Genomic DNA, 24,314 nt, shown 5'->3' on the forward strand with positions numbered 1-24,314 from the left:
ACTTGCAGAAAAGCCCTGCCACTGTCCCTCTGGTCTTCCCCCTTCCTCTTCCTCAGTTTTTGAGTCAGTCACTAGTGGCCATCGATGATGACAACTGGCTGGAGCACCTCGTCAGAGTCGTCCTGGAGAGGATACGTTATTTCAGTGATGATGAGGAGGAAAAGGTATGTCTCGGGGTGTGGTGGTCACAAGAGGGCCGCTGGGTGGACAGTGGGGCTAGAGAAGCATGGTGGGGAAGGGCTGGGGAAATGTGCACGAAGGCCAGGTCCTGGGGAAAAGCAAACTGGCATACCTGTGTCCTGGGACTCGAGGGGGAGAGGACGAGGAGCTTGTGGTGGTCACACAGGAACAGGAAAAATACCAGGGCTTACATTTGCTTAGTGTTTTAGGCTTTATCAAGAACGTTGCCATCTGCGGACTTCATCAAACCTCCCAGCTATTCTGTGAAAGAATGGAGCTGGTACTTGGGTGTAGGGGAAAGACTACTGACTTTAGAGTCAGATTTAAGCAAGTTATTCAAGGACTGTTTGAGGGCGTACCATAGATTAGGGACTCTGCTTGGTGTTGGGGACCAGAGCTAAGGAAGAAAGATGGACTCCTTTCTTCATGGCCCCATGGTGTCTGGGGCCCGCTCCGCGCTTTTCCGTGTGCTCCCGGTGTAGTCTGGGTCAGGTGTCTTAGCCTCCTTGGGATTTCGGTTGCCTCACGTGGGAAGCAGCAAAAGTAACTTCTGCACCACAGGAGAGCAGATGAGGAGTGAAGAAGGGTACCTGGGAAGGTGCTTGTTAACTCAGAAGTCATCATTGTCCCTACCTTGCAGATTAAGAAACACTATCCAGAAGGATTTAGAGTTTTAAGCAAATTATTGGTAAAATGGAAAATGAATACAGGTTTCTTGATTTCTAATCTTGTTTTCCTGTCACTGAACAACACTTTTTTTGGGCTCTGGGGAGTTTCCAAGAAAGAGGCCTTATTTCCAAGACTGTTTGCTCTCTAGTTATTAATAAATATTTATTAATCACCTACTGTATGCACAGCTTTGTGGTTGGTAGATTAGGGATGCAAGCAGGAATTCTGATCTTATTAATTCTGTTATTAAATATATATACTAAATACCTATAGCACAACAGGCATTGGACGAGGTGCAGGGTACTCATATCTGCCTTCAGGAAACCATTGTCTGCTTGAGTGAATAGACAAGAAAATGGGCAATTACTGTAAGTGTTTTAAGTATCAGGGTGGAAATGTGCACTGTGTGCTTGCGAACATGGAGGAGACCTGTGGGGGCTGCACAGAGAAGCTTTCTCAGGGGCGACCCACTGTGTAGGTTTGCTCAGGACTGGCCCGATTTTAGCATCCTGGGAACCGCCTCAGTCCTGGGCAAACTGGGAAGATGAGTTGTCCTGCAGAAGAGTGAATAAGTCTAGAAAGATGAGTAGTCTTTTGTCAGCTAAATAGTCAAGTGGGTGCCTTAGGTCAGGTTTCACTGATGAGGAGCCTGAGGTGAGGGTTCTTGTCAAGTGACTTAGCAAGAAAGAGCGCTCGAGAGAAGCTGTGATAGAAAGAGGGATGCAGGATAGAGGAGTGGTGAGGCTAAGCAAGGCTGTGGCATGATCCCATGAGAATCCTGGATGGAAACTGTACCTCAGAGTCTGTACTGCCTAGAGGCAAGGAAGGGGGGCTTTTGTACCTGCCCTCCCCACTCTGGCTTGTTATTGGCTCCAGGTTTCCAAGGTTGGGATGGGGTAGGGAGAGGAGAGAGAAGAATGTAGCTCCCAGGCAACCTGGGCAAGGAGGCTCCAATCACCCCAGGGCACTTCTCCCCAGAAGGCTGCAGAGAGGAGCTGTTCACAAAAGTGCCTGTAGCCAGTTGAAGGAAAGGAACCCTTAGGTCTGGACAAGGCACAGAGAGTGGCTGCTAGAGGGGAAAAAGGTGCCTGGAGAATGGGGAGTGTTAGGGGTGAGTTAAAACCAGGTGAGACATTCGTTGAACACCTGGTATGTCCTGTTAGCCTACTACCTTGGGCTGTGTTAGCAGTGGGGGCAGATACCGCTCCTCAGCTTTGTTCTCACTGGAGATGTGGGGGTGGGGCAAGTTAGGAAGTAACCAAACAAACGCATAAACAAGAGAGCGAGTGACTGTGAGGAAGCTCTGAAGGAAAGGAACAGGATGGTGAGCTTGGAGAGGGACTCAGGAGGTCAGGGAAGCCTCACTGAGATCTGAAAGATGAGAATGAGACATTTTTAAGAGCCCAGGTAAGAGAGTTCTAGCCAGAGAAAATAGGAAATGCAGGGGCCCTGAGGTAGGAGAGTGGGTGAGTCCATGCAGGGCTGGTATTACAAGGCAGACAGGACAATGTGCAGGAAGCGAAGATGAAGGCCACTGGACTGCAGACGAGGGAGGTAAAGATTACAGAAAAGTGCTTTGTAATTATGCAATTTTGATTTTAAAATGATGCAATTTAAGGAACTGTTTTATTTCCTAGCTAGAAATGGGAAGTATGTGGATGAGGGAAATTTCCTAAAGAATGATCCTTAAGAGGCTGAGAAATGAGAAAAGTAGCTTTCTCTTTTCTCTAGTGTGAGTCCTTGCCCTGTAGGACTACTGCCTTATCCAGACGTCCCCCGAGAGCAGGAAGGCCGGAGGGCGGAGGTGGTGGCTGACACTTACAAAGTTGGTCTTGAACATGGCTGTTCCCCATGCCCTAACCTAATTCCAAGCTGAGCATGACTCTACCCTTCCACCTCTCCTAGGGTTTCCTATATAAATTCTTTGGCTTCACCCTTCGGACCTCAAGGAATGTGAAACTGGTGAAGATAATGGTCTCCTCTATCCTACAAACTGCCCACGAGGAGGTGCAGGACAGGGAGGTGAGGTAATGGGTACTCATTGGCAAGGGGAACATTTATAGTTTAAGAGGCAGGATGACAAGGTGCCTAAATGCTGGGCCCTGGCAGCCAGACCACCTACTAGCTGAGTACTACTGGGGAAGTTACTGAATCTTTCTGTGCCTCAGTTTCCCCCTCTGTAAAATGAGGTTATGATACCTTCCTCATAGGATGTTTCCTAAAAATTGTTTTTTATTTTGAAATAATTTTTTTATTAGTTTCAGGTGTACAAAGCAACATAATAGTTAGACATGTAAACCCCTCATAAAGTGATAACCCACCCCCAGCTACTCCCCCTCTGACATTGTATACAGCTGTTACAATACCATCGACTATCTTCCCTATGCTGTACTCCACATCCCGTGACTATATGCACCTATATATGTAGTTATAGTGGACATTCACTATTACTCTCCTTCAGCTTCAGGTGCACAGCACAGTGGTCAGGCATCTACACCGTCTATGACGTGATCCCCTGATAAGTCCTGTGCCCATCTGGCACCTTACATGATCTTTACAACACTGTTGATTACATTCCCCATACTGTATTAACTACCACTTTGTATTTCTTAATCACCTATTTCACCCTGCCCCCAACCCCATTCCCATCTATCATCCTGATAGATCCAGTACCTCCCTGGCACCATATATAGTTATTACCACATTATTCACTACATTCCTTAGGCTGTACCCTACATCCCCATGACTACTGTATAGCAAACAATTTGTACTTCTTAATCCCTTCCCCTTTCACCTGTCCTTAACACCCCACCCATCTTAAAGAAGTCCCTCTAAGATTTCTTGTAATACTGGTTTGGTGGTGATGAATTCCTTCAGATTTTTATGGTCTGGGAAGCTCCTTATCTGTCCTTCAATTCTAAATGACAGCCTTGCTGGATAGAGCAATCTTGGTTGTATGCCATTGTTTTTCATCACTTGGAATATTTCCTGCCACTTAACTTCTTGCCTGCAAAGTTCCTGCTGAGAAATCAGCTGCCAGTCTTATACCTCCCTTGTAGGTAACTAGCTGCCTTTCTTTTGCTGCTTTCAAGGTTCTCTCTTTGTCATTTTAATGCCAAACTTTGGCGTTTTAATTATGATGTGTCTTGGTTGTTGGCCTCTTTGGATTTATCTTGTTTGGAACTCTTTGTGCTTCCTGGGTTTGTATGTCCATTTTCTTCAACAGGTTAGGGAAGTTTTCTGTCATTATTTCTTCAAATAGGTTTTCAATTCCTTGCTCTCTTTCTTCTTCTTCTGGCACCCCTATAATGGAAAAGTTGGTACTCTTGATATTGTCCTGGAGGCTCCTTAAGTCCTCTTCAATTTTTTGGATACTTTTTTCTTTTTGCTGTTCTGGTTGGGTGTTTTCTGCTACCTTATCTTCTACATCACTGGTTGGATCCTCCGCTTCATCTAATCCACTGTTGATTCCCTGTAATATATTCTTCCTTTCTATTATTGTATGCTTTAATTTCTGAGTGGTTCCTTTTCTTGTGGCTTCTGTCTCTGTTTTTATGCTTCCTATCTCTCTGTTGAAGTTCTCCCTGAGATCACTGAGCATTCTTATAACCAGTGTTTGGAACTCTGCATCTGGTAAATTGCTTATCTCTGTTCACTTAGTTCTTTTTCTGGAGCTTGTTCTGTTCTTTTATTTGGAACATGTTTGTTTGTCTCCCCATTTTGGCTGCCTCCCTGTGTTTGTTTCTATGTATTATGTAGGGCTGCTATGTCTTCCGGTCTTAGTAGAGTGGCCTTATGTAGTAGGTGTGTTGTGGGATTCAGTGGCACAGTCTTTCTGGTCACCTGAGCCATGCACTCCAGGTGTGTCCCTTGTGTGGATTGTGTGTGCCCTCCTCTTGTAGTTGAGCCTTGGTTGATAATTGCACATCAATAGGAGGGACTGACCCTGGGCTCACTGGTTGTAAGGACTGGCCTTGACTACAGGGGAAGAGTTATTGTGCAGGGCTGACCCTACAGAGCAGGACCTGCCTCAAGAGGACTCTGCCCCTTGGATGTGTCATCCCTGGAGGTAGCTGGGTGATGCTGCAGCTCGTTTTGAAGCTGGGCACTGAGGGTGCCAGCCCCAAGACAGCCTTGGAGGGGATCCACTGTAGGTCAAGTTCAGCCACAGCCCTTCCCCCACCCGGGGCCACCCAGCAGGAGCCACAAAGAAATCTGCAGATGGCTGCCGCTGGTGCTGTACTTGGAAGCACCTTGAAAGGCCAAGCCGTGAACCGAGGCCAGTAATGCCAGCTTAGGGCTGCTCAGCCAGAGGTATAGGGCATGCTCAAGCCAGATGCTGTTTGTTTGGGTTTCACGAACCTTTGAGAGACCACAGGAAAGTCTGCAGCTTGAGCCAAGGCAGGCGGTCTGCATGAAAAAAACACTGAAAGCAGCCTCAGTGTGCCTGAAAGTTGGGCGGGCCAGGTCTCAAATCTCCAACGTGTGGCAAACGAATGGGGGAGAGTCAGAAACGGTGGCCCATGTCAGGAATGGGAAGGGCTTAGCAAAGAAACGATGACCTCCGTCAGCCCCCATCCAGGAGAAATCTGCCTCTCCAGACCCTGTCCCAAGCCAGACAACTCAGTTCCCCACCATATGTCCCTGCTGCCTTTCCAGCTGCTGCCCCAGTGCTGGAGCTCAGAGTGAGTGGTTCTGTTGGTGGGTAAGTCTGCACATGGTCCCTTTAAGAGGAGCGCCTGTGCGTGCAGCTGCACTCAGTCTCACTAAGTCACAGTCTTCGCTGGTTTTTACAACCAAAAATTATGGGGACTTCTGTCCTCGGCATTGGAACCCTGGGCTGGAGTGGAGCTGGGATCTCTCGCTTCTCTAGGAGGGCGGGGGAACTCCAATGGCAGGAATAGCCCTCCCGATCTTTAATGGTCACACACGGGTGTGGGACGAGCCCGTTCTGCGTCTCTGCCCTTCCTACCAGTCTGGAGGTGGCTTCTTCTGCGCATCCTTAGATGAAAGGCTTCAGTTCAGCTTGATATTAGGAGATTCTCAATAACGGTTCTCAATAACGATTATCAATAATCTTCAATAACGGTTGTAGATTAGTTGAAATTTTGATGTGGTTGTGAGAAAAGGTAAACACTGTTTACCTACTGCACCATCTTGGTTGTCGTTCTCTATTTTGAAATAATTTTATACTAAAGGAAAAGTTGCAAAAAAAATCACAAAGAATTTGTTTGTTCTTCTCTTAGACTCCCCATATCTTAACATTTTCCCTGGCTTGCTTTGTCATTCTTTCTTTCACATAAGTAATATAACTTATTTATTAACTTATTATTATTGTATTTTTTTTTTTTTTTTTGTTGAGAGCCCACTGGCCCATGTGGGAATCGAACCGGCAGCCTTCGGAGTTAGGAGCATGGAGCTCTAACCTCCTGAGCCACCGGGCCGGCCCTATTATTGTATTTTCTGAATCTGAAATGGAAGCTGCAGTCATGATGCTCATTTATCCCTAAACACTTCAGTGTGTATTATCTAAAAATAAAGATATTCTCTTACATAAGCACACAACAATGATCAAAATCAGGAAACTAACATCACCACCTTGCTATTATCTAATTTATAGATCTGATTTGAAAATCATCAGTTGTCCTACCAACATTTTTTTAAATAAATCACACACACATATGCAATCATGCACCCCTTAACGACGAGGTTATATATTTTTAAAATTTTTATTGGGGAATTCTGGGGAACAGTGTGTTTCTCCAGGGCCCATCAGCTCCAAGTCGATGTCCTTCAATCTAGTTGTGGAGGGCGCAGCTCAGCTCCAAGTCCAGTCGCGGTTTTCAATCTTAGTTGCAGGGAGTACAGCCCACCATCCCATGTGGGAATTGAGCCGATACCTTGTTGCTAAGAGCTCATGCTCTAATCAACTGAGCCATCCAGCCGCCCCTCCGGAAGCTCAGTGGCAGCTCGTTGTCTTCAATCTAGTTGTAGAGGGCGAGGCTCACTGCCCATGTGGGAATCGAACCGGCAACCCTGTTGTTAAGAGCTCAAGCTCTTAACCAATTGAGTCATCTGGCCACCCACTACCAATATTTTTTAGAGCAAAAGAAAAATGTTTTTTTCTCTGGTCTGGGATCTAATTCAGAATCAAGTAGTGCATTTGGTTCTCATTTGTCTTCATTCTTCTTTAATCTGGAACAAGTTCCTCATCTTTATCTTTCATGTCTTGACATTTTAAAAATGTACAGACCATTTATTTTGCAGAATGTCTCCCATTTTTGGTTTGCCTCATAATTCCTCATGATAGATTCAGATTATGCGTTTTTGATGGGAATGTCACAGAAGTGATGCATGTCATACGGTAGTTTTGAGGGTTAGACATGGTACTTAGAATGGTGCCTGGCACATAAGCCCTCTCTGAGTGTTGATTTCTGGTGGCCTCGGTGTCTGTGCCCTTAGGCCTCCCCTCTCCGTGCCCCTCCCCTGCCAGATTCTCTGGGCATCCATCACCATCATGGTTATTGGCAGGTATTTACCAAGCCCAAGTTGCAACCATATCAATGGGAAGACAAGACACGTACAGGAAAGAAGCAGCTAACCACGCAGAATAGCCTTACCAAAGGCTACGTGAGTGGTCACCGAGGCATAGTGGCTCTGTGGGCTGCCTGGGACTTGGGCTCATTGGGGAAGCTTAGCAGAAGGAGGGAGGCAGATATTCCCACTTGATGTAATATCCTGAGTCAAGACTTGGAATCAAGAACTTTCGAGGACATGTCTAGAGAACAGTCAGTGGTCTGGTGGAACTGGAATGCAGGGAAGTAAAAGTGACCCCTCAGCCAGCACTTGGGGACAGATTGGACACAGATAAGAGGGAGGAGGACATCCAGGATGGTGCCTGGGTTTCTGGCATCTCGGTGGGAGGAGTCAGCATCATTCACTGAGACCAGAACCCGGGACAAATTGGGGAGGAAGATGATACATTCAGTTTTTGACCAGGAGGGGTTGAGGTGCCCCGGGATAGCCAGGTGGAGATGTCCAATATCCAGTTCACATGGAACTCAGATTTGGGCTGGATGTCTGGATTTGGGAAACATGATTTTTTTCCCTGTCTGTAAAATGGAGATGATAATATTTACCTTAAAGCTTTAGTGTGAGGATCAATGAAATAACATAAGGCCGTTACAAACTAAGCACTAATATTCTGATGATGTCATGATGGTCATGATAATGATGATGGTGACGGTGATGGGGATGGTGACGACCATGGTTAGTGGAAGGTGTGGCAAAACAAGGACATAAGAATAAGGACAGGGCCAGAAAAGAACCCCGCTCTGATACTGTACTATCCCTGCTCTCTAACTAGTTAAACGTTTCCCTTCCTCTACTTGGAGTCCACAAACCTACAAGCCCCACTAACACTTCCTCCCTTCTTGAGGATCTGTGTCCTGGAATCTGTCACTGTCCGCAGGTCCCCTCCACGCTGCCTTCTCTTGCTGTGAAGTCTTCACGGTGGCCCTTGGCAAACAGCTGGCAGCTGTGTCTGTGTTGGTCCTTTCTTTAGCTCTGTGCCCCATCGTGCTTGTTGAGTAAACTCTAGGAAAAGGCTTGGCTGACACTGACGTCCAAAGGGCTTGCTGTGAGGCAGAGGGATTTAAGTTAAAGACTGTTCCTGGTAGGAACTACAGAGTCCCCAAGCCTCCGTGCTTGTGGCTCTCTCTAGGTTGTTGATTCCCAGATCTACACTTCTAGCCCCAACTTTCAGACCCACTGACACTGACATTTCCACTTAGTTGTTCTGCCACGACCTGCCGTGCAACACATCCCCGAACTCGCTGCTTCATGTCCTTCCAACCTAGACAGGCCCCCTTTTCCACCTGCTCATTTTGGTGAGAGTTACCTATTTCCTGTTCTCTCTAACTAGAAATATTGGCATTGTCTGTAAGTCTTCCCCCTCTTCCATCTCCTCACTGATTAGCTATCCTGTCCTGTCAATAAGATGCCTTGGATTTGTTCTTTCCCTCCGTTCCCTCCTCAGAACAGCCCTTCTCTGAATTCCTAGTGCATATAAGTATTTTCTATTGTGCAATGTCGGATTTGATAATACCAAGATTTTGTAAATCTGTGAGTCTAATTTTTTTAGATCTGGGATAATTTGCATCTTGAATGACTTCTTGCAAAGACGTTTGGTTCTCCATCTTCCATTTCTTGCCTCTCCCTCTCTGAAGCCCTGCTTGGCTCGCCCTGAGCTGTGGTGTGGGGTTGACCTTGTCCCCGTTACAGGGCATTGCCGTGGCGCTCAGTGTCGTGTCCGTGAGACATCTGACGGTCGTCCTGGACCAACTGCAAGTGTATAGTGCTGTGCTCACTGACAAGGACTCATCGTCCATCCTCAAACTGATGAAGGTGATGGCATTCCCGGGGGCTCTGTCCACCTCCCACACGAAGCTTTCCAAGGCATCCCCGTCACCCCAGCCTCCCCGCTCCTCCAAGGACTTATGACTCATCTGTAGATAAGATGCTTCTCTTTCCCTCTGATCAGCGGTGGGGAAGTTTCATCCTGCCCTCCCTGTCGCGTGCTCCCTCATGTCCACACTTCAGGCCATGGCATCACCAGCTGCACCCTCCCCTCATCCTTGCCCAGATGCTCACCATTCCACTCATCTTCCCCTCTGCACCCTCTGGGAAACCTTGTTCTCTCTGAACCTCCAACTCCCCATCAGGCTAGGAAGATAAGGTGAGGAGAAGGCAAATTTCCCCTTCCCCCTACAGGAACATCAGCAAAGGGAGTGGGGGCTGGTCTGTAACACCATCTACTTAAGCTATAGCAAGATTATCTTAGCGAGCCACGGAGCCATCTTCGTGCATTTAGATGCCATCCTGGCCTTGACCCTGCAACACTACCGCGGCTGCATTGTGGAAAAGGTACTTCCTGCTGATTCTGCTTCTCCTGCGTCCCATCCCTGCCTTCTCTTCCTTTCCCTCCAAGAACAAGAAGCCTGGCCTTGAAGGGATCTCAGGGGGTGGGGCTAGGACAGTTACTTCCTCTACACCCCATTTCAGTCCTCTCACTTAACCCTGCCACCCTGCAATTCTAACTGGCCCCAGGAAGACAGCACAGTAATTTTAGGTCTGGTAAAAAGTGTCTCCTTGCCTGCGGGCATGCAATGTAACATGCTGTCTCCGATGAAGGGATGAGTAAAACCTAAATTCCCTAACATTCCTAGGAAGAAGTTTTTGGGGAAGGTGAGGGGAACCCCGTAATATTTTCCTGCCTTTGCTATTTGTGCAGAGCATGTATCCCCCGGGGTGGGAGAAGAAGCCCTTCCCATTCGGTAGAACTCATTCAGGGGCAAGACAATACCTTGGGAGACAAGGAAGCTAGACCTATCCTAACTTAGGAGTTATAAGAGGGGGGCTCTAGAAGAGGTTGATTAGAGGAGTGGCCTGGGTTGCCCTCAGAGGGAAGGCTGCAGGAGGCCTAGCCCCTCCTGCCCCAGACTTTGTGTGCATAGTGTGCCCTGCCCCGGGATCGTTCCTGCCTGGAGGTCTCTGAGCGTCTGGTTCATTCAGGATAAGAACCTGAAGCTGGATTACCTGAATGCCCTGACCACAGTGACACACCCCCTGAGCAGCCAGAACATGGACTTTCGATTCAAGTTACCCCACAAGCTGGAAATTATAACCTTCATGAAGGTAAGTACCTCTCAGGAGCACAGAGGTGGGAATGCAGAGAGGAGGGAAGTTGGGTCCTCGTGGAAACCATTGGTAGCACTCCTAGGCTCGGCCTGGTGCATAGACGTCCAGACTTTTCAGTGTCCTTTTGCTGCGTTAGTGTTCCCTTTCCTGTCCTCAAGGTAGGGGTGAATACAGTGGGGAACGTATGGTCTGGAGTACGAGAGAGGTGCCGTCCTCAGAGTCTTCGGGAGCCCCGGGAAATTCTAGGTTCCACCTTCTTATGCACACAGCCTGGAGTGGGAGGAGGTGGAAGCCGGCAAGAAAAATGTGTTCACAGTCCTCTTGGTCTTGTGTGTGTGTGTGTGTGTGTGTGTGTGTGTGTGTGTGTGTGTGTGTTAGGAGCTAATCGAGGCGGAGCCATTGAACTTCATCTCCAGCTCCATTAGGCAAAAGGCAATGAGCATTGTCACTGACTTCAGGTAACAACATGCCGTCCCCTCTCTGCCCTGCCGCGGTGTATTTCAGCTCTTTATTCCCCAGTCCCACCCACCTCTTATCTTCTGCTTCTGCTTCTATTATAGGGGAGTAGTAGACATTTACTGGACGATGTCTGCCACTTCCTTTTGCCAAGATTTTTTGGATGAGATTTTCAGAGAACCTGCCTCTCCCATCTCCGGAGAAACTTGCTGTCATTTCTGCCCCAGTCTTCCTTCTGCTTTCAGGACCGTCCCTGAGTAGGCACCTCCATCTCTATCACCGATTCCCCATTCCCTCACAACCTCTGGGGAGCCACAAAGTAATATATCACCCCAAATTATCAGTACCCTTTCCTGTAAGAGTCATGCTATTCTCTTTCCCTTAGCTCCTCTCTTTCCATCTTCTTGGCTTTTTCACCTCTTGTCACTGTTTCCTCCCTTTTCTCTTTCATTACCCTAACTTCTGGTATCTTCTCCTTTCTTGCTCCCCCTGTCTCCCCTTCTCCACCATCTCTCTGTACCTTTCTCAGCTGTTATTCCTGGGCACCATGTCTGCTTACACTTCTGCTCCTCCCTGGATCTCAGGAAGCTCAGGCCCCTCTTAGAGGTAGAAGAAAGAGTAGAGCTCCTCCGAACGAGCTGCAAGAGTGTGCTCTGCCTGCCACCCACAGATGTTTTGCAAAAGGAGGCACCCAATCCCAAGGAGACGCAGGCCTATGTGGTAATTAACTCCTTGATATTTGTCTCTTTGGTTTGATTTAGTTTTTTAAGGGGATGAGAAGTATAGGCTTGGCAGTTTTAGGTAAGAATTTTCCGTCTTTAATAAAAACAAAATTAGTGGAAGGAAGACTTCCTGTGAGGAAGGGGTTGCTAGGTCGTGCAGTCTGCACTCAGTCCTGAGATCCAGTCCCTTCTGAGAGGCACTCCTTGATTATCACTGTCACCACTTTAATGTTCTGGCCCAACGTAGACACTCAGTCCTTCCCTTTATAACTGCTGTACTATTGAAACCAGCGGGAAGGTTCAAGCATGATTTTACTAAAGGCTCATAGGTAAATAAAGTCAGGGAGCCCCAGGAACTAGAGTCCATTTCTTATAAGTCCTACAGTGTTTCCTTGGGGAGAGAAGAGGGATTCAATTTTTAATGTACATTTCCTATGCTCGATTCCTAGGAATTCTTTCATGTTCTGTGATTACTCCTTTGTCTTGACTGGTTCTTGTTTTATTGATGCCATAGTCTCTTGACCTTTTTTCTTTTTTGAGGATATTAATTAGAATTTTTTTAAAATAAGTGTTTCTGCTATTTACTGAATTAGTTTGATTTGCTTTAAGGTCAGTTGGTCTGTTCATCAGGGTTTTCTTTTTATTAGATACCAGGAGAGGCTTCTTTTTCAGTTCATATTTATTTATGTTTTGAGGGAAGGACTAGTATATACAGAAAGGGCTGAGGTGGGTTTCCTGTCATTGTATCCCCATGAGACTTCCTCAGTGTGAATCTGTTTAGGGTGGGGAGGGTATTTTGACAGGATTTTCCCACGTTTGGGGCAGGCTGGGAATTCTAACTGCCCCAGTAAGAATAGCTTTACTCTGAGGTAGATTTCCTTTGAGTACTTTATTCAAAGGGAGACTCTTTCTTTTTCTTTCCCCTTTCTGGTCAGTTTTAGTCCGGAATTGTCACAAATGTTGCTTTGGTTCTCTCAGAGCAGGCTCCTAACTTTAGGAGCCCTCCTTGGCCGATCAGCTACTTTCTTTATAAGGTTTGGGGCAAGGCTACCTGGTTTCCTATGGGGCAAGAGGGAGAAATCTGCTGTCCTAACTTTTGTGAGTCAGTTACCCTGCCAGGCCAGTCCTCTTCCCTCCCTGGAGCCAGCCAGCCGCTCAGTCACGGCTGCTGACCGGAGCTGTACCCACTGGGAGCAGAGCCCCAGTTGAGCTCAAATTGGGAGTGGGGATGGGGGGGGAAGGGTAGCTATGTTGTCAGGGAACTCTCAGTTCACCAGGACAAACTGACAGACATTTGGTTCTGGTGGAAACTATAGAGGAATTTGTACAAGTTAATGGTGGGCAAGTAGAGCCTAAAATGTAGGGGAACCCTTCTGGGGCAGGATTTCTTAAGGAAGGCTTCCTGGGAGAGCCAGAGTTCCAAGAAGAGTTTAGAAGGAGGGCGGGGGCTGATAGCGTGGCAATTCTTTGAGTCCCTCTTCTCCCATCAGGATCTGTTCAAGGAGACCCTGCAATCTCTCCAAAGGCTAATGGAGGCACTTATTGTTGAAATGCCCACCCGGATTCAGAACTGCTTGGAGGTCAGTGGGAAGGAGCCCCTGAAAGTTGGCGTATTCATTTCCTGCCGTAATGAAGTATCACAAAGTGGCTTCAAACAACAGAAATACATTCTTTCACAGTCATAAAGGCTAAAAACCCAGAATCAAGGTATCAGCTCAGTTGGTTCCTACTGGAAGCTCTGAAGGAGAATCTGTTCCATGGGTCTCTCCTAACGCCTGGCGATTCCTGGCAACGTCTTGAATGGCTTGTAGACACGTTCCAGTTTCTGCCTCTGTTGATTTTCACAGAGCATTCTTCCTTCTGATGTGTGTGTGTGTGTGTGTGTGTGTGTGTGTGTGTGTGTTTTCATTGGGCTAGGGCCCATCTGAATCCAGTATGAGCTCACCTTAACTTGAATTCATCTGCAAAGACCCTATTTGCAAAAAAGGTCACATGCTGAGGTTCTGGGTGGACATGATTTTGGGGGGACACTACCAATCCAGTATAGTTGGGAACAGGAGAACAGTTTAGGGGCCAACTAAGAAGTAGAACTGATGATGAAGGTTGGGAGCAGAGCTTTTAGGGAAAGGATGATAAAGGCTGGGATTCAAATAACGTTGGTCTTCCCTTTGGAGGAGAAAATTTCCTTCTTCCACTTTAGCCATCGCTGTGATCAGCTCCTCTCTCAGTTCCCCTCTGCTCCTAGTTAAAAAATTCATACTAGTTAAAAGTTAAAAGCATGGGTTTTGGAGTTTCATACACTACAGTTCTAGATTTTGCCTCTGCTGTTAGCTGTGCGGCCTTGGGAAATTATCTAATTTCTGTTTGTCTCCGTGTTCTCCTGGAAAATGGAGTGACAATAATACCTAGTGAATACGGTCATTTTGATAAATGAGTGAGATGTTTATAAAGTGCTTGGCTCAAAGAAGTAAGGTACAGGTTCAAACTATTTGCCCATTTTAAAATTATTTGTCTTTTTATTGACTTGATTTACTTTATGCTAATGTTACTGTGATACTTTGGTCTTCTCCGGAAATCTGTTTCCCAATTACCACATGAAATTTGAGATTTTTTTGTAATTCCTTCTGTTGTCAGCATATAGATAACTAATGACTGTAGTCAAAGAATTGTGTTCAAAAGTTACTTGAAATAATTCTTTCCTGTATGATTATATTATCAAATTGCTATAATTTAAACTTATTTGTGTTCAATTGTAGGGCTTCCTTTCTTTGATTTAATTCAAGAGCTTGATTATGTAAAGATTTACATAATTAAAATCTTAAAACTATATAAAGTTTTACTCAGAGAATTCTTGCTCCCATCCTGATTCTCTAAACCTCATTCCTACTCACCCCTATAGACAACCATTTCCATTCACTTCTGGTTTGTCCTTCCTATTTTTCTTATTGTAAAAATAAGCCAAACTGTTTATGGTATATTCTTATTTCCCTTCCTTTCTCACACAGTAGGTAGCACATTCTATCCAGTGCTCTGGACCTTGCTTTTTTCACTTACCCATATCAGTTCACAGGTATATTCCTTATTTTTTAATGTTTTCATACATTGTGTACATGTACTATAGTTTATTCAATCAGTCTCCTATGAATGGACACTGGACTGTTTCCAATTATTTTGCTGCTAATTTTCTTCTTAACTTTTGAATTTGAAATGATTGTAGATTCACAGGGAGCTGCAAAACTAGTACCTAGAGCCCCTGGAACCCTTCGCCCAGCTCCCCTTAATGGTGACATCTTATGTAAAGTAGTACACTCTCAAACCAGGGGGCTGATGATGAAACACTATTGTAAGACTACAGACTGTATTCAGTTTCCACTAGTTTTTACACACACTCATTTTTGTGTGTGTTTTAGGCAATTTGATCTCTTTTATAGAATTGTGTAGCCATCACCACCACCATGATGATATAGAATTTTCCCTCACCAAGAGAAATTCTCTTGTACTACCCCTTTTTATAGTCACATCTCTTCCCCCCTTGTTTCTGTTCCCTGGCGACAACTAATCTGTTCTCTGTCTCTATAGTTTTGTCATTTCGAAGATGTTCCATGAGTTATATACATGGAATCATATAGTATGTAACTTTTTATGAGATCAGCTTCTTTCATTCACTAGGCTTAATGGTCACAAGTCTCTTCGTTAAATCTATAAATTGCAAGTGTTTTCACCCAATGTGTAGCTTGTCTTTTCTTTCTCTCGACAGGGTCCTTTAAAGAAAAAAAGCTCTAAATTTTGATGAAGTCCACTTTATGATTTTTTTCCTTTTATGAACCGTGATTTTGGTGTCATGTCTAAGAATTAGATCCTGAATATTTTCTCCTATGTTTTCTTCTGAAAGCTGTTTGATTTTACATTTAAACCTGTGATCCATTTTGAATTAATTTCTGTAAGAGATAAGCTTTAGGTTGAGGTTCAATTTTTTTTGTATATGAAAGTTCAGTTGTTCCAATACTATCCTTTATGCCTTTGTCAGAATCAGTTGGCTGTATTTGTGTGGATCTATTTCTGGACTCTTTATTCTGTTCCACTGGTCTCTGTGTCTATCTCTTCACCAATACCACACTATCGTGACTTTTTTAGCTTTAGTAAAGTCTTAAAATTATAAAGTGTAATTCCTTTCTTCTTTTTACTTTTGCGTATAAATTTAGAATCAACTTGTCTATATCTATGAATCATCCTCTGGGGCTTTTATGGAGTTGCATTAAATCTATAGCTTTCTGTGGGAAGAATTGAAATCTTTGTTGAGTCTTCTAATCCATGATCATGTTGTGTCTCTTTATTGATTAGATCTTCTTTGATTTTGTTCATCAGCATTTTGTAGTTTTCAGCATCCAGATCCTGTATATATCTAAGTATTTCATTTTTGACGATATTATCAATGCAATTATTTAACAACTTTTTGCTTTCCAGTTATTCATTGCTAGAATATAGAAATTCAACTGAGTTTTGCATGTTGACCTTGTATTACATCTAGGGGGTGGTATGTGGATTCCTTGGAACTTTCTATGTAGAAACTAATTTGTTTGCAAATAGGGATCATTTTATTTCTTCCTTTCTAATCTTTTACCTTTTCTCTAATTTTCATGGCTATTGCACTGACTAGGACGTCCAGTATGATGTTAAATAGGAGTGAGGAGAGTAGACATCCTTGCCTTTTTCTGAATCTTATGGGGAAGTGATTCAGTCTTACACCACTAAGTAAGATGTTTACTATAGGCTTTTTCTAGGTGCCATTTATCACATTAAGCAGTTTGCTTTTATTCCTAGTTTGCTGAGAATTTTGAATAGGAATAGATGTTGAATTCTATAAAACACTTTCTGCCTCAATTGATATGATCACATTGATTTTCTTCTTCAGACTATTAATATGTCATAGTATGTTGATTTTCAAATATTGAAGCAGTCTGGCATTCCCAGGATAAACCCCTCTTGGATGTGATGTATTATGCTTTTTATGTTTTGCAGGATTTAATTTGCTAACATTTTGTTGAGGATTTTTGTGTCTATGTTCATGAGGGATATTGACTTATAGTTTTCTTTTTTTGTTGTTTTTGTCTGATTTTGGTATCAGGTTAATATTGCCTCATAAAATTAGTTAGGAAGTGCTCCTACTATCTCACAGAAAAGACTGAGTACAGTTAATCTTATTGCATTTTTAAGTTTTTGGTAGGAATCACCATTAATACCATCTTGACCTGGAAATTTTTTTTTTTGAAGGTTTTTTAAATCTATACGTTCAATATAAAAAAAAAATAGTTATAGGACTATTTAAGCTATCTGTTTCATCCTAGCTGAGTTTTTTAGTTTTTGAAAAATTGGTCCATTTCCATTTTATCTACATTGGTGAATTTATACGAGTCAGAGTTGTTTGTAGTATTCCCTTATTATGCGTTTAATGTCTGCATATTTTTTTTCATTCTTGTGTCTTTTTCTTTGTCAATCTTGTTAGAGGTTTATCAATTTTATTGATCTTCAAAAAGAACCAACTTTTTGTTTTATTATTTTCCTCTATTCATTCTCTTCATATTTTTCTCTTTGTTTCAATTTTATTGATTTTTACTATTATCTGTAGTATTTTCTTCCTTCTGCTTGATTTGTATTTATTTCACTTTTTCTATTTTTTTAAGTGGAAACTTATATTATTGACTTGAGACTTTTCTCCTTTTCTAATATAAATATTTAGTGCTACAAATTTCCCTCTAGGCACTACTTTAGCTGTATCCCATACATTTTAATGTATTGCATTTTTATTATCATTCATTTCAAACTATTTTATAATTTCTCTTAAGATGTCCTCTTTAGCAATGGATTATTTAGAAATGTGTTGCTCAATTTCCAAACGTTTGAAGAATTTTCTTTCAGTTATTAGTTTCTAGTCTAATTCCATTATGATCAGAGAACATACTTTTTATGATTTCAAGTTTTAAAATTTCTTAAGGTTTTATTTTATAAAGCAAGATATAGCCTAATTGCTTTTGTTGGATCAACTGTGCTAAAATGCCAGTTGATGGTGTCAATCAGTTCTGCTGTATCTTTACTGATTTTCTATTTGCTAATTATATTGAATACTGAGAGAGGAATGTTGAAATCTCCAACTATACTGAGGATTTGTCTATTTTTCTTTTCAGTTCTCTCAGTTTTTGTTTCACATAGTTTGAAGCTCTGTTGTTAAACACATATACATTTAGGATTTTCATATCTTCTTGGTAAATTGTTCTTTTGATCACATGAAATATACTGTTTATCTCTGGTAAATTCTTTGCTGTGAAGTCTTCTTTTTATGTTATTAATTTAGCCACCATAGCTTCCTTTTTATGAGTGTTGGCATGATATATCTTTATCCATCCTTTCACTTTTAACATACTAATATTATACGAAGTGAGTTTCTTGTAGACAGTATACAGTTGGTCATTTAAAAAATCCATTCAGTATACTCATTAAAAAAATCCTTTCTGACAATTTGTCTTTTAAATGGTATGTTTAGACCATTTACATTTAATGAAATTATGATATGGTTTAGATTTACCACTTTCTTACTTGTGTTCTGTTTGTTTTCTCTCATTTTGTTTCTCAGTTTCTTCTTTCTTACCACCTTTGGGTTATTTTCATGTTTTTAATATTATGTTTTAGTTTATCTATTTGTGTGTTGTTGTTTTTAACAGGACTTTGTTGGGGAACAGTGTATATTTTCCAGGACTTTTTTTTTTTAATTGGGGAACAGTGGTGTGTTTTTCCCAGGACTCATCAGCTCCATCCAAGTCAAGTTGTTGTCCTTTCAATCTTAGTTGTGGAGGGCACAGCTCAGCTCCAGATCCAGTTGCCATTTTTAGTTTTAGGGGATGCAGCCCGCCATTCCTTGTGGGAGTCAAACCAGCAACCTTGTGGTTGAGAGCCTGTGCTCCAACCAACTGAGCCATCCCGGGAGCTCAGTGGCAGCTCAGCTCAAGGTGCCATGTTCAATCTTAGTTGCAAGGGGAGCAGCCCACCATCCCTTGCAGGAGTCAAACCGGCAACCTTGTGATTAAGAGCACAGTGCTCCAACCAACTGAGCCATCTGGTCATCTGGGAGCTTAGCTGCAGTTCATTGACTAGCTGCCACGGGCGCAGCTCGCTGGCCCATGTGGGAATCAAATCGGCAGCCCCGTTGCCCAGAGCTCTCACTCTAACCAACTGAACCACCTGTCTGCCCCTCTATTTGTGTTTTTGAAGATATCTCGTAGCATAGTTTTTGTAGCAGTTGCTGTAGCGATTACAGTATACGTACGCTTTACAGCCTATTTAGAATCAACATTTTACCACTCCAAGTGGAATGTAGAAACTTTATTACCATATAGACCTCTTTATTTACTCCCCTTTTTATGCCATAGTTGTCTTACATATTACATTTACATACATTTAAACTCCCATCAGAAAATTTTATGTTTGCTTTGAGCCACCTAACATATTTCCCAGATTGCAATAAAAGAAGTGTCTATTAGGATTTCTGGTCAAGATGGAAGAGCAGGTAACAATATGCTTGCCTCCTCTCATGACCACTTTAAAATTACAACTAATCTATAAAATAACCAACATTGAGAAGCACCTGAAGTCTAACTGAACAGAAGTCCTACAACTAAGTCCTACGACATACAGAAGAAACCACCTTGAGACTAGTAGGAGGGATGGAGATGCAGAATAGGCTGGTCTCACACTTACATGTGGAAGTTAAAAATCAGGAGGAATATCTCAGCCACAGAGGTGCCCCTGGAGGAGTGAGGGGTCCCAGCCCCACAGCAGCCTCCCTAGCTTAGGGTTCCAGTGCTGGGAAGAGAAGTCCCCACCACTTCTGGCTGTGAAAACCAGTGGATATTGTGGCTGAGTGAGACCAGGGTGGCTGCAGTCCCAGGTGTTCTCTTAAAGGGCCTGCACATAGACTTACTCACTGATGGACTCACTTGCTCTGAGTTCCAGTGCTGGGGCAGCAGCTTTAAAGGCACCAGGACATACAAGGAGGAACTTAATTGTCTGGTTTTAGGGCAAGAGATGGAGGACAGCTTACTCTTGGATAGAAATGCTGAGAGAAGCCATTATTTCTTTGTTGAGCCCTCCCCACTCCTGGTGTGCAGTCATAGGAGGCTGTCTCCATCAACCTGGCTAACACCATGCATCTTGCCCTGGTGACTCCCTGAGACCCTATCCCCCCCAACTGTGGACCCACCCAAATCTCTTCTAGTGGTTTTTCTGTACAAATGGCCTTTCTTGGCTCATGCTGTGAACTTTCCTAAAATCTCTCAAACGTTCACAAAACCCAAACAAACAACATCTGGCTTCGGCATGTCCTGTACCTCTGGCTGAGCAGCCCCAAGCCAGGCATTAGTGGCAGTTGGCCTTGGTTGAGGCTTGGCTTTTACCAGGTACCTTCAAGCCCAGCACAGGTGGCTGCCATCAGCGGATTACTTTGTTTCTCATGACAGGTAGCCCCAGGCAGGACACAGGGTGTCGCTTAAGTTGGCCTATGGCAGAGACCTGCCCAGGAATCCTCAGGGCGGCATGCCCAGTGGCTGGTTTCAGAGCCAGCCAGAATGCCACCAGCTGCCTCTGCGAGTGACACACCCAAAGGGCAACTGGGAAAGCACTAGAGCCCTGGTAAAGTGACTCCTGATCCAGGCCAGCCCCTGAACAATAGCTTCCCCACTGTAGTCACAGCTAGTCCCCACAACCAATCAGCCTGACAGTGAACCCCTAACATTGATGTGCAAGCAGCAACTAAGGATCAACTACAACAGGAGGGCAAACCTAACTCACACAAGCGACACACCTGGAGCACCCGGTTCAGGGGACTATGGAGACTGCACCTCTGGACCCCACAGGACACCTACTACATAAGGCCATTCCACTAAGACCGGGAGGCATAGCAGCCCTACCTAATACATAGAAACAAACACAGGGAGGCTGCCAAGATGAGGAGACAAAGAAACATGTCCCAAATGAAAGAACAGAACAAAGCTCCAGAAGAACTAAATGAAATGGAGACAAGCAATCTACCAGAGGCAGCGTTCCAAACACTGATTTTAGAGATGCTCAATGAACTTCTGGGAAAAATACATGAACTCAGTGGGAACTTTAACAGAGAGATAGGAAACATAAAAATGGAGACAGGAAATATAAAACAGAACCAGTCAGAAATAAAGAATGCAATAATTGAAGTAAAAAATACATAAAAGAGTATCAACACTAGATTAGATAAACAGAGGATCAAATCATTGATTTAGATGAGGACAGCAGAAAACACCCAGTTAGAATAGCAAAAAGAAAAAAGAATCCAAAACAATGAAGATAGTTGAAGGGGCTTCTGGGACAACATCAAGCATACCAACATTCCCATCATAGGGGTACCAGAAGGAGAAGAGAAAAAGCGGGAAATTGAAAACATATTTGAAGAAATAATGACTGAAAACTTCCATAACCTGGTGAAAGAAATAGACATACAAACACAGAGAGTGCAGAGAGTCCCAAACAAGATGAAACCAAAGAGGTCCACACCAAGACACATCATAATTAAAATGCCAAAGGTTGAAGACAAAGAGAGAATCTTAAAAGCAGCAAGAGAAAAGCAGTCAGTTACCTACAAGGGGGCTCCCATAAGACTGTCAGCTGATTTCTCAACAGAAACTTTTCAGGCCAGAAATGAGTGACAGGAAATATTCAAAGTGATGAAAAGCGAGGACCTACAACCAAGATTACTATACCCAGCTAAGCTATCGTTTAGAATTAAAGGACAGATGAAGAGCTTCCCAGACAAGAAGAAGCTAAAGGAGTTCATCACTACCAAACCAGAATTACAAGAAATGTTAGAGGGACTTCTTTAGGAAGAAGAAAGAAGGAAGGAAGGAAGGAAGGAAGGAAGGAAGGAAGGAAGGAAGGAAGGAAGGAAGGAAGGAAGGAAGGAAAAAAGATTAAAAATATGAATAATAAAATGGCAATAATTACATATCTATCAAAAATTACTTTCAATGCAAATGGATTAAATGGTCCAATCAGAAGACATAGGGTGGCAGAATGGATAAGAAGAAAGACCCCTGCAAATGCTGCCTTCAAGAAACTAACTTTAGATCAAAAGTCACACACACTAAAAGTAAAGGAATGGAAAAAGATATTTCATAAAAATGGAGACTAACAAACAAAAAAAGCTGGAGTAGCAGTATTTATACCACACAAAACAGACTTTAAAACAAAGGCTATAACAAGAGACAAAGAAGGACCCAATAATCCCACTTCTGGGTATTTATCTGAAGAAACCCAAAACACTACTTCAAAGGGACATGTGCATCCATATGTTCATTGTAGCATTATATACAATAGCCAAGATATGGAGTGAGCCTGGGTGTCGATCAATGGATGGACATATGAAGAGGTGCTACATATGTAGAACGGAATATTACTCAGCCATAAAGTAGAATAGAATATTGCCATCGGCAGCAACATGGATGGACCTACAGGGTATTGTGCTGAGTGGAGTAAGTCAGATTGAGAAAGACATATCCCATATGATTTCACTTATATGTGGAATCTAAAGAACAAAGTAAACAAACAAACAAATGGAAAACCAGAAACAAACTCTTAGATACAGAGAACATTTTGATGGTTGACAGCTGGGAGTGAGGTTGTGGGTTGGGTGAAAAAACGGGAAAGGATTGAGATGTACAAATTCAGTTACCAAATTGTCATGGGGATGTAAAATATAACAAAAATAATATAGTCAATAATATTGTATTAAACATGTATGGTGTCAGGTGGGTAGTAGATTTATCAGGGTGATCACTTCATAAGTTATATAAATATCTAATCACTATGTGGTACACCTGAAACTAATATAATATTGTATGTCAACTGTAATTGAGAAAGAAATATTAAAAAAGAATAGTCTGGATATTTACTGAGATATTTACCATTTCTGTTCAATCCTTATGTTACAAGTTTCCTTTTGCTCTCATTTCTCTTTTTTTAATGAGTGCTAGCAATGAATTTTCTTAGTTTTCCTTCACCTGATAATGTCTTTATTTCACCTTTATTTCCAAGGATTTCCACCCCCTCCCCCCACTGGACACAAATTCTAGGTTAATAGTGCTTTAATTTCAGCACTTAACAAATATGACTCCAATTCTTTCTTTCTGATGAGAAATAAACACACATTCAGATAATTGTTTTCCTAAAGGTAATGTTTCATTTTCTCTGGTCACTTTCAAGACTTTTGTTCTCTGTCTTTAGTGTTCAAAAATTCCATTTTGATGTGTCTGCAAGTGGATTTCTTAGGATTTATCCTGTTTGGGATCACTAAGCTCGTCGAAATATCTATTTTGTCTTTCACCAAATTCGGGAAGTTTTCAACCATTATTTATTGAAATGTTTTTCATTACTACACTTTCTGATTTCCCACTGGAATGCCAATTACATGAATATTGAACAATTTGGCATTGTCCCACAGGTCCCTGAGGTTATGTTTATTTTCAGTATTTTTTTCTTCCCTGTTGTTCCGATTGGATAAATTTTGTTGGTCTCGCTTCAAGTTCACTAACTCTTTCCTCTGACATTGCCATTTTTCTACTGAGCTTACCCAGTGATTTTTTTAAATTTTCAGTTATTGCGTTTTTCGGTTTTGCAATTTTAATTTATTCTTTATATCTTCTATTTCTTTGCTAATGTGTTCTTTTTTGTTTGTTTTTGTTTGTATGTTTTGTTTTGCACTGACTTAAGTGTGTTCATGATTGTTTTGGAGGGCATTTGCATAATAGCTATCTTAAAATCTTTATCAGATAATTCTAACATCTGTGTCATCTCAGTATTGGCACCTGTTGATTGTGTTTTCCCCTGTGAGTTTACTTTTTCTTGTCCTTCATAAGTGGAGTAACTTTGGATTGTATCCTGGACGTTATGAATATTATGAGTTTCTGGGTCTTATTTAAATACTACATAATATGTTGATTTTTTTTATTTTAACAGGCAAGTGACCTAGTTGAGTTCAGGCCACAGTGTCTCATCATTCTTCTCCGGGTTTTGGTTAGAGTATCAGTTCATTTTTCAAAGTCTTTGTAGTGTTATTCAGATCTGTTCCACATATGTGTCAGCTGTAGCTGCTTTGGGAACAGGGTGGCAATCTCTTCCTATAGTTCAGTTCTCAATGTCTGTATGTTTTAAAAATTAAATTCATACATGCAAATCTTGGGGATGAACCTGTGAGTTCATAAACAACTTTAAGGGGTTGGTTTCCCAAACTCGTCCCTCTCCATAATCTCCCTGGCATTTTCTGCTTCTATAGGGCTCTCATTTTTGGTCCTTCAGTTGGAAATCTAAAGCTTTAGTTACTCTGCTCTCTCATGCATTTCCACAACTGTGCCTGCATCTGGGGACAAAAAATGGGAGAATGAAGAAAAGCAGTGGGAGTTCACTGTACATTTTTGGGATCACAGCTCCTCTGATCAGAGAGTAAGGTTGTTCCCCTCTCTCAGTGGCTTAGATCCTGCAGATTCCTGTATTCACCATTGCTACCACAAGTTT

At 42.8% G+C, this 24,314-nt stretch overlaps 1 protein-coding gene across 7 annotated transcripts in view; it reads left to right on the top strand.

The window, feature by feature from the left end:
* The window catches only part of LOC308502635 (maestro heat-like repeat-containing protein family member 1), a 77,503-nt gene that overhangs the window by 25,678 nt on the left and 27,511 nt on the right, over positions 1-24,314 (top strand). For 5 of the 7 annotated variants that reach the window (XM_081060644.1, XM_081060649.1, XM_081060646.1 and 2 more), the window contains 8 exons: positions 57-164; positions 2,755-2,871; positions 9,133-9,255; positions 9,622-9,774; positions 10,423-10,545; positions 10,927-11,006; positions 11,589-11,724; positions 13,217-13,306. In XM_081060644.1, the coding sequence (XP_080916770.1) occupies positions 57-164; positions 2,755-2,871; positions 9,133-9,255; positions 9,622-9,774; positions 10,423-10,545; positions 10,927-11,006; positions 11,589-11,724; positions 13,217-13,306 (930 nt within the window). The remainder of the gene's footprint in view (positions 1-56; positions 165-2,754; positions 2,872-9,132; positions 9,256-9,621; positions 9,775-10,422; positions 10,546-10,926; positions 11,007-11,588; positions 11,725-13,216; positions 13,307-24,314) is intronic. The other 2 variants (XM_081060645.1, XM_081060648.1) reach the window with 2 other exon arrangements.

This window comes from Rhinolophus hipposideros (assembly GCF_964194185.1).
Source record: "Rhinolophus hipposideros genome assembly, chromosome: 9".
Classification (NCBI taxonomy): domain Eukaryota; kingdom Metazoa; phylum Chordata; class Mammalia; order Chiroptera; family Rhinolophidae; genus Rhinolophus; species Rhinolophus hipposideros.